This window comes from Chiloscyllium plagiosum, chromosome 28, assembly GCF_004010195.1.
Source record: "Chiloscyllium plagiosum isolate BGI_BamShark_2017 chromosome 28, ASM401019v2, whole genome shotgun sequence".
NCBI lineage: Eukaryota > Metazoa > Chordata > Chondrichthyes > Orectolobiformes > Hemiscylliidae > Chiloscyllium > Chiloscyllium plagiosum.
This window is the reverse complement of record NC_057737.1, coordinates 5,571,474-5,582,664: the sequence shown is the minus strand read 5'-3', so window position 1 is coordinate 5,582,664 and position 11,191 is coordinate 5,571,474. Positions and strand designations below refer to the sequence as shown.

Here is an 11,191-nt window from a genome sequence, read left to right as displayed (position 1 = left end):
CGCTCTTCCCCCCCCCCTCTCTCTCGCTCTTCCCCATCCACCACCTCCTCAACCAGCCTTCACTAATAGTGTCTGAATGACACCACTGATATGATGTTTTATTTCCTTGTGGACTAACTATATTGTACCTTAACTGCTCTGACAAGGGCAGAACAGCTGAATACCTGGCTGCAAATGGTTCAGAGCATATAATCCATACCAGTTGGTTTTTAGGTGAAATCCGAAACCGTCTTTGGCAATGAGTGATTCTCCCCTAACTTTGGAAGGATCTGCAAATCTGCACTTTTTCTGAGCATTTGAATGCCCTGCACACAGGAAGGAATGTTCTTCATTAGGACTGAACCTTCAGACGAAATTAGGCAAGCCTTGTGACCTAAGACTATCGGAAACAAATTTTAATCTGAGGGACATGACCTGTAATAAATGGGAAGCGGAAAAACACTTGGAAGGTTGGGGAAAGATGATTCAGTAGTAGGAAACAGTTAATTTTACAGTTTAGAACCAAACAGGATGCATTCCTCAGCATTATTTGTTAGTGATTGCACACTTACAAAGTGTGGGCAAATTAAATAAAATGTTGAGTAACCATGCGTTTCATGTTGGATAATTATAAAGACCACATTATGGCAAATTAAGGGCTGACTGGATCTGAACAAAATGGTACATAGATGTAGGATTGGGCTGTTCAAGTCAGAGTAAAATGCATGCTCAAAAGGGCCAGTAAATGGAAGAACGCTGCCATTATAGTGAGAACAGGGAAATTCCACAATCATGCATGCATTGGCTAAATGTATTGGATAAAGGGCAGGACGCAAGATCCATGGATTGACTAAATGAGGTGAAGGATTGGAATGCCGGAAAGAATTGTGTTCTGGAAGTGAAGGTAACCCTTAGAAAAGATCAAAAAACTTTAAAAAGGAATTCTAGTCTTAGAACTAATCTTCGAGCAGCTGTCCAGAACAAGACAGAAGGCAGAGTGGAAGTTGTAGTTTGACAAGAATAAAGATTACTGAGCAAGATGAAGTAGACCACTTAGGATTGACATATGTATTGACTACAAGCATATTAGAAGATGCATTGATAAAGGAAGTGGAGGGCTGTAAAGAAGTTGATGTATGTACTGAAATACGAGATCGATGAAGTTAACTCCCTCGTTCTGACAGAGGAGTTTGTGAACAAAGCTCAACCGGTAACTTGCAGTTGTCATTGCTTAGTGCGATGCAATAGTTAGAATCCACTAGCTAGACAATCTGCATTTTCCTTTTGCATTATGGCATTTGTTTTCTTTCGCTTTGTTTCTTGCAAATTGCTTGACAATTTGACAATTTTTTTTAGAAAAATATATTTTGGTGCAACTTGTTGATATATAGAAACAAAGGTACATCAAAAGTGGGTCTAGAATTTGAAAAGTAAATTCTAGATAATCTGCTCAAGCAGTGTCCAAAGATCCACCGGTGTCATTCAGAAAAGTAATTTTATGCCTTTATGCACGAGGAAGTGCGGCATTTAAGATTTTATATTACAGGTAGGTTTCAGTTTATATATATTGGATTCACTGAGCTTATGTAGACTTTTCTTAAGTTGGGATTAAATAAATCATAGCACTGGAAGCCATTCAACTCATGAGTCTGCATCAGCTTTTTCCACATCCCTCTTTTTTTTGTCACTGTCCAGTATTTTGGCAATTTTGCTTTGAAAGCTCCTACTGAATCTGTTTCCACCATTCTTTCCAGCAGTGCATCTCAAGTTCCTCCCACGTATAAAGGATTGCCCTTGCGCTGTCTCGTCTTTTGTCAGTCACTTCACAATGAGGTGATTGAAACGTTAATATGCTACTTTAGCCCTGTCCCTAATCCATGGCCTTTCCACAAAGGGAGTGGAACTATGTAAAGATTATCCTGATATATGACTGTGAGTAATCAAAGTTTTACAAGCATGGATGACATTGACAATTAATTATTTCTGCCAGATTAGCGATACATCATATTACACAGCTGGCAGGTGCCTATCCTATTTCTAAACGACAGGGCAAAATGAATTTCAATGATTTATTTTGTAGAACAAGAAAATCAATGCAAGTGCTTTGTGGTGTCATTTTCTGTGGAAAGTTTTTTAATCTTCTCTGGGTCTTCATCGCAAAGGTGTTGCTCATAAAAGATGCAAGTCAGAGAAATGTTATATCTACATTGTGCAATGGCTGTCTCTGACTGAATAAATCATAAACAACTTTGTCACTTGTGTTCTAATCCTGGGTTAAATGATCCAACAAATTATCAGCAGTCTTATTTTCTGTGAGAATTAAGTATGAAGTAATGTTGTCTCCAGTGGAAGATTGACATAATATGAGAAATATTGTAGATTAAAATTATAAAAGGCATAAGAGCATCAGAAGAGTACTGAGGCATGGTGACTGACAACGTCCCACATTTGGTCTGCTGTTCACTGATTACAGTTTAGGGAGTAGTGCTAGGCTGTATTGCTCCTGACGACTGAAAGGAAAACTAGAATTTCTCTTGACATCATTGTGTTAATGTTGTGAGTTTGAGGCAGGTTGGGACTTACTGTAAGACCTGCATTTGTGTGTTTTGCAACAAGCAAAGACTGGTTACTCAGTAAGCAGTTTGTTTAAACTGCACGCTTCAGCAAATGGGAAATGATGTGCTGATATATGAAGCCAGAAGCTGCAGCTCACTGAACTCATGATAGAAATTCAGAAATGACTCCTGATGAAAGCTGCAAATGCAGTAAGTGGAAGATAATTACATAATGCAAATTGATTACTTTTCCAGCAAATTATACTGAGTGGAGAGATTAAAGGTAGACACTACATGCATACAGTGCATCCCAGATGCTTACAATGATACTTCCAGGCATAATAAATGGAGGCATTAATCAACCATCTTCATTCTGGCCAGAAGTGTGGTGGTGCTATGTGTAGCTGAATTATGCAGTATTTATCTTCGAGAGAAATTTGAATTCATTATGGATTAGATGTAGAATCATGTTCTGAACCTTTATTATTTCAGCATAAATAGTGCCATTGATATGGCTGTTAACTGGGCTAATAACCCAAATGCCTGGGTGGAGAATGAGAGTTCACACAGCAGGTGAATTTAGTCTTTTGTTCTAAATAAATCCTGAAAACAAAATCAGGGTATATGAATAGGAAGGGTTTGGAGGGATATGGGCCATTTCGTTGGGTATATGAATAGGAAGGGTTTGGAGGGTTATGGGCCGGGTGCTGGCAGGGGGACTAGATTGGGTTAGGATATCTGGTCGACATGGACAGGTTGGACCGAAGGGTCTGTTTCCATGCTGTACATCTCCTATGACTATGACTCTAAGAGTAATCATAAAGCTGTTAGGTTATTATTAAACTCCCAACTTAATCATTTTGGACGCTTCTGAGGCTGTGAATATTATTTCTAGCATTAGTCGTAGAGACAGAAAGCTTTGGGGACGTTCTGTATTAGACTAGAAAGGTTGATGAGTGAGTTTAAAGGGTTCTTAAATACATAGTTATCCATTTGCCTGCATGGTAGGTAAGTTCCCATTTATCTTATTTATATTGGACAAAGTAATAAATGAGTAGCATGAGCATAAAATTGTCTGAACTTTGTGCATTCTTTTACTGCATTTTTTAACATGGATTACAGTTTTTTTTCAGGCTAGTGCTTGGCTCTAACAAGAGGTCACCTTGCACAGGGATTGCCTGAAATCTAGGTGGTATTATATGCAAACCTGTACAAAAGTTTTGATGCTCCCAGTTTAGCTTCCCTCAGTATATTTTCTCTGCATTAATAAGTTCACTTTTGACAGAATGAGTCGATATTGTTTCTGTGAACATTTCACTTAGTGCTGCTTTATTTTGCAGCCCAGTGAAGTTTTCATCTGCTGACTGCTGGGGCCGGGGTGCGAACATGGAACCACCCAGAGAACGTGGATCATCAGACTACCCAATGGATGTTGGTGTGGAACAGATGGACGTAACGGTGAGTGGAGAGGCATCTGCTCCACTGCCAATCCGACACCCTATGGGTGTGAGCTCCGTGCCTTTCAAAAAGCAAACGTATCCAGTGCCCCCAAATAGACCAGCACATCTGCGTATGAACCTATGACAACAAGTGAACAGAGATGGAAGGAAAAAAGATCATCAATGCAAGACTGCGCTTGTGCAAGTGCTGACCAAGTACAAATGTGAGAGTATTTTTGGGAGGATACCAAGCCTCCCCATCTTTCTCTCTCCACAACTCCCCAAACCCCTTTTCAAAAACAACCATGGAACTCTTGGTTCAGGACATTACTCAATGAAACTTATGCATCACTGATGGAAAAAAAAAGGAGATTAAACTAATTGGTGGGGTGATGAACATTTTTGTGAGACGCATGTACTGCATCAGTTTAGGGGCATTAACGTCCCAAGCAGCATTTCACCTCTTGAGGTTCTGCACTAGACGTTAACCGAAAAGTCCCGTGGCTCATCATCGTTAATGGTGTTGAAGAAATCTTTCTGCTTAGGTGCCTGATGAACACAGTATTACTAAAGGCAGAGTTGTTGCACGGCTTTGCCTGAATCTCTCAATCAAACTGCAGCTTATCTCTGGAGGTTAGGGGAGGGTGCAGAAAATGCTGGGTGTGTCTGCATCCGGGATAGGAAAGATTGGATTCTGATAACGTTATGACAAAGTCTCAGACACTCGATCCTGTATTGTAATAGTTTGAAACCCACATAAATACAGTTTATGGAAAGAGATCATGGATTAAAAAAATCTATATACACGCTGTAATGCGTACAATGGTGATAGAATTGTATTAACTCTTTGGTACATGCAAGTCTTAAAAACTTAAGTTTGTTTTGTGTAGACTTAATGTTTGAAGAGGTTTAAAGTTTACCACATTATCTGCCTTTTTGCCTACTGCAACTATACTCTCCTACAGCTGTCTATAATCACAGTACTGGAGTAGATCTGTCTTGTTCATTTCTAAAAAGAGTTGTACCATCTCCCAAGTGTGTATCAGCATGTTGGTGTACCATTTGTGCAACAAGCACTTTAAAATCTAGCCTATCTGCATTTCTGGATCATTATGAAGTTCAATTTTAAATCCCTTCTATACCCTTTAAATTTCACCACATTGCTTCTCTTTTGAACTATGTTTTCGTGCTGGCATCCATGCCACATACCTCAATAGCATAATAGGGCCTAAAGTTGGGGTCCTCCAATCTATTGGATGTAAGTGGTCAGTAAGGTAGGGATGAGAAATGAAGGATATTAATTTAGACTGAAACCAAGTCTTCCTGTTCTGCATTCAAACCCCTCTGAAGAGTCTGAAATTCAGTGGCACCTCCCACGTATAAGTTGTGGTTCTAAGCAGAATACTGTATTAAGATCTCCAAAAGAACACTTCCCACAGCTATAGTACTTGACTGACATTTGTTCTGATTATGTCATTGCTGTGTAGTAGATTTTCAGGTCTGATTTGTGTGAAATGTGTGTGCTGAAATGTTTTATTTGCAAGCTGCTTTTCCTGTATCTGTCTCTGCTATTGAAGTCAGTTTGAGCCATAGGATACAAGCCATAAATGTCTTTATGCACGGAAAGGCAGTCTGGCATGCCTTAGGCCTTTTTGAGTACAAACCAATATGAGAGCTTACATTTACATTTAAAAGCTGTTACATATACAGACTTGCATATAGAGAGACCTGAAAATGCGGTTCAGATGCCATTCGTTTCAGTGACTTTTATCTTGTTAAATTGATAAATATTTCTCTCCCATTTCATGTCCTTTGGATCAGAGCACAGTGATCTCATTAATTTCAGCCATTTGAATTTATCTTTTTGTTGAAGAAAATTCAAGACTTGATAATTTAAAGAACTCCATTTCATCTTATCCTAACCCATTGTCCTGATTTATATTGGTAACACCATTTACTTTTGGGGGTTGATTACAAGTCTCACTTAAATGCTTTGTTTTTCCTGCTTTATGAAGTAGAAAATCATGGCAAATGAAATGATCTCATTGTGAGGAGCATGCAACAGCCTATGGGCCATTAATTGGAGAGAAGGAGTTGTTTTTTCAAAATATTTAACCCTAAAATTCAAATTTATTTAGGAGTTAATTGCTAGTTTTATCTTTTATTTTTTCTCCCCAACAATAATTTCATTGCATTTTCAATAACGTAAAATCATTTAGCCTGTTCTGTTTATCAGCAAAATTTTAAACTGAGAAATCCAATCTTGATTTGTAAGAACATGTAAAAATGTTTGGGTTATGTAGCACAGCAGAAGCATTGTCAATTCTCAGTAATATTAGCCGTGAAGAGATTTATGTTCTAATATTGAACTTGGATTGATCAGCCTCCAATGGTAATTATTGCAGTTTACTGCAAATGACTCAAGATTCAGTATCAGTTGTTGAATTTAATAACTTATTATGCATATGATTCTCTGAGTACATTACTTATTCAGTCACCTATCCTGGAGCTGTCCTTGGGACTCAGAAGATGCTGTGTGCTGAACTAGCTTGACTATATCAATGGCAACCTTGGAATTGCACATATTTGTCCAATTTATCATCTGAAATGCTCCACTTCATTTTCACAATTTCTGTTGGTTTCTCAGGCTTATGTCCCAATAAAACCTCCCTCCTTTGTTTGAAAATTGGCCATGTTCCTAATCTGCATGGTTTACCATGTAACAGTTGGCCATAAAAGTCATTTTGATGTAATTTTTAGGATATCTTTCAGTCTTGTCTGCCCAAAACGTTGCTGCGGCACCATGTGTTTTCCTTTCTGTCGAGCTTATTTGAAATTTGAGTGTCTCAATGTCTAAACCTGCCCCATAGCCATGCTGCTGTATGGTTCGCTGAAATATGAGTGGCCTTTTTTCTCTGATTCACACATCAAGCTTCTCTAGGTGACATGGCTGGGATTGGAATTTTTAAGTTTAAAAGTAGGTTTGTAGCGTGAACTTGTGTCCCAACACTACAAGAGGCTGCCAATAAGTTGTATACCAGACTGAGATTGGACAGCATGACTTGTCAGCTTGTATGTAATGCACTTAATATAATGTCATGTGAGAGCTGGTTGCAGCAATTTTAATGAGCTTCTTGTGAGATGCCATTAACCTAAACTCAGAACTGACCACATTTGCCAGGAAACACCCAGGAAGAGGGGCAGCTGTGCTCTTAACTCCAAGACTTAGTTGAAGTCATGATTTTTTTTAAGTGGGTAAAATACATAATGTACATTTTATGTTTACAAGGGCATCACTACCTCCCACCTTAGTTATACAAAGTTCTTCAGTGACTTCAAAAACTGCCTTTTTTATAATACAGTGCTGAAATCTATTAATTTCTATTTAACTCTATTAAAAAAAATCAGCAAAAACTGATTTGCACTCTCTACACCACCTTTCAAATTCACTGCTGCTGTTAATAATGCAAGAACTATACAATGGTGTAATAAGGTTTGTTGTTTGAGTTTGTCCATTGTTTTTATTATAACTTTTGGGGTTTTAGAGCTTTGTGGATCACATTCTAATGATTCTATGTTTTTGCATTTCAATCAGAAAGCCAGAGGCCAGGAGTGAATACAGTTCATAGATTTGAAATTTGCTATTGCCCGAGTACCAACGTTCTATTCCTAGATTTCAGAAGAAAGATCAAATCAATAACCTGAATTATGTTCTAGGAATAATGTCTGTTTAACTATAAGAGCATCCAAAGTGACAGTTTTGTAAGTGTCAAGTTCAAAGCAACATTGAAACAGATTTCTTTGTAGAGAATTAGAAATGGAGCCTCTTCACTTAGAAAAGCTATTGAAAGAGCTCTATAACTTGATTGACTTTGTTGAATTGTTAATTTTGTATCCAAAATCCAACCTAATTTATGTTTAAAAAAAAAAAAATTTCATTCGCAATGGATCATACACTTGTTAGGAGTTAGGCAATAGGTGCAGGTGCCCTTGGCTATCTGAATTTCTGCAGTCACTAGAGCTGTTGTGCTGAACTTAGGAAAGCCGAGAGAACGGTGGCTACATGTTCCCTATCACTTGTCTAGTTATGTTTCATGAGTACTACATGATGAAATGGAGAAGTAAGTGGATTACTACTATGATCTGCCAGATTAGCAAAAATGTATTTATCCATTGGGTGATTTGAAGAGGTATGGGGATTAAATCTTGCTGTCTGGGTAATGAAAATTCACATTTTGTCATTCTTCCAGTACTGCTTCACAGCCACTGTAGACTGACCATAGAAGATAGCAAATTAAGCATTGAATCAATCTTAGTTTCTGTTGTCAGTCTCTTTCTTTCTATTATCTTTTTATGTAGCAGTCTGCAATCATGTAAAGGCCAATAAGTTTTCCAAGGTTGTAATTGCAGAGCACTAAAACACATTGGAATGAGTTTTGGTGTCTTTTATTAAATAAAATCCAACACTTACAAATAGCTGTGCTGAACTTTATCTGACTTGAAGATTTTTATATAATGAGCTTTTCATAATATCTGGGGAAGTGTGTCCAAAATATTGAATGCCAAAGTCTGAGGTTGAATGCCTGTCTGCTTTGGCTGTTATATCAGCTGTTTCACATCCTAACTTCTCAAACTGATTTCATCTCTCCTGTTCACTCCATGATGTGCACCCTCCAACACACGCACGCACTCACACAGGCAAACCCCCCCCCCAAATGTGCTTGCACGAGCGCACATACCCACAACAACTCGGCAAAGAGTAATCTTGGAACAGAGATCTCTGAAAAGGCTGGGGGTGGGAAAGGAAGTGTGTTGCAAACCTTGCTTCATTGTAATAGTTGGATTTCTGAAGAGCTGTTGGTAGCTTTAAAGCAGATCAAATTTTGCTGAGTGACTTAACATGTAATCCTTGCTGATGTGTAGTGTCAATCGAATGCCTTTGAAAATAAATTTCCTAAAAGATGCTCCAACTCAGTTGATTGAAAGTCGTCTTCGATGGTGTTGAAAGATTAACATTTCCAGTGATCAGGGCATAAGATTGATGTACATAACAGCATTATGGCTTTTGGTCCCTGCAGGAAGATATGTAATCAGTTTTGCATGGAGCATATAATTTCACAGAACTCTTATCTTTTCCTCATCTTGATGTGGGATGTTCTTTGGGTATATTGATTTTTTTTCCTTGCTTTTCCTCTGACTTGAGGTTGGGATGCAGTACTTTTGTGGGGAAGAGAGCAGAATGATCAATACATTTCAGTGCTGACATGGGTAGGCCCTTAGGTTCGCAATGAACTCAAACTATGCAAATTTTTTTCTCCCTATGTCTATTGTAAATTTAAAACAAAACCTCAAATTCAATATAGATTTGTTGAGTAGTTTAATAATCTCAAAATGAGGCTTTGTATTTCAACAGAACTATAAAGTTTGTGTTTATTCTTATTTTTGTATTATCGGTTTGAAACATTGTGGTGCAAATGGCTAGCTGTTTCAAATTGTAGATTAGAAAAACACTTTGTAAAGTGCTTCCTTTTCTCTCCTGCCTTCTTCCCTTTGGAGGTTTATTTGATAGATTGTTTTGGTTTCTTCAGAATTTGTAACTCATTTATGGCAAATTGGGAGAAATATCAGTTTATTTTTCTGGGACCTGTCAAACTTTTATGAATGTGAAGTCTTTCTGGGCTTTTTGGGTCTGTAAATGTAGCTATGGATGCTGCCATTAATGTATATTTGAGTTTCTTAATAATGTAAAGAGGTGTATTGATTGGTATAAACCTTTCTGTAGTTCTCCGGCAGCTTGCTATCTCTGCTGTAATATGGATGCAGCGCTGATGCTTGTGAAGCAGAATTGATATGGGTTGGATCCCTGTGGATGCTGTCAGCCATAAACATCAACTCTGTATAAAAAGAACCAGTCCACCACGACTGGCTTGAATACTTTACAGCTGTGTTCACGTTTCAGCTGCATCATTGTTTCAGGGCTGATAGGTAAATCCGCACACTGATTCTGAGCCATTTTAAAATTGGGTAAACATTTTCTCAGGAATTCCCTTAACTTCAAAACTGTCTTGCACCAATATTGTATTGTAATATTGGTGCCTTAAATACTGGATTTGGGTCTTTAAATATTTTAGGAAACAAATGTTTAAAGCAGCATTTATCAAAATCTTGAGATAATCACAGTTTGTGATGTAAATGTTGCAAACTACAGGGAGTTCTGCACCTTTTGTTTCTTCCCAGTGATATTGTTAGCATGTGCTACAGTGCTTAAGTTATCTTTGTCGAGATGCCGGTGTTGGACTGGGGTGGATGAAGTCAGAAGTCCACGTGACACCAGGTTATAGTCTAACAGGTCTCTCTGAAATCTCGAGCTTTTGGAGCGCTGCTGCTTCATCAGCTGCAGTGACTTCACTTGACGAAGGAACAGTGCTTCAAAAGCTTATGGTTTCAAATAATCCTGTTGGACTGTAATCTGGTGTCGTGTGACTTCTGGCTAAATTATCATTGTGGTTAATCTTGAAATATTATCTGCACTTTCTCTCGGAACATTGTAAAATAAATGATGGAATTCATCTTAACTTGTGTTAGTAGTTGACTGTTCTAAAGGTGATCAGTTAATCAGTTAGTGACCAGTTCATGGTCCAGCTTATCCCCCCTCACCTTTTACAATGGCCGCATCTCTGCTGGAAACCAAAGCCAAGCAAATTGTCCACCGTTTTTCACCAAGTGATAGGACGTCAGGACACTGGATTAGTTCAGGTTTCATGTGTTAATGGGTTTGTTGATCTATGAGAGTGTGGCCTTATTGTTTTATCAGTTTTCTATTTCAAGAAAATTGCTGAACTTCAGTATGTGGGCAGGAGCTTGAGGATTTAACAGGGTGACTTCCTTATTTCAGCCTGGCTGTCAGATTAAGTGATTCTGAATTGGTGTCAGAAGACCTCCATAGGAATGATACACCGCTGTGAGGTTAACCTTGCACCTTGCTGCAGAGCACTAACAGTTCCCTGGAAGCAAACCCAGAAAATGACCAGCTTTCAAAGCTTTGAAATCATAGCTTGCCTATCTCATTTCAATTACCAACATGTTATTAGCTCTTCAATAGTTGTACCAACTGACCGTTTTTGAAAGTGAGCATTGGCTTCCTATTTAATGTGGAGAGCACATAGTTGAACTTCATGCTGTCACAGGTATTCAGCATTCCCATCACGACACTTTTAA

At 38.3% G+C, this 11,191-nt stretch overlaps 1 protein-coding gene across 4 annotated transcripts in view; it reads left to right on the top strand.

Annotated features, from left to right (window-relative positions):
* The window catches only part of rps6kb1a (ribosomal protein S6 kinase b, polypeptide 1a), a 78,923-nt gene extending 70,476 nt beyond the window's left edge, over positions 1–8,447 (top strand). For all 4 annotated transcript variants that reach the window (XM_043718122.1, XM_043718123.1, XM_043718124.1 and 1 more), the window contains one exon: positions 3,875–8,447. In XM_043718122.1, coding sequence (XP_043574057.1) covers positions 3,875–4,118 — 244 coding nt within the window. In that variant the 3' untranslated portion in view covers positions 4,119–8,447. The remainder of the gene's footprint in view (positions 1–3,874) is intronic.
* The last annotated feature ends 2,744 nt before the right edge of the window (positions 8,448–11,191 follow it).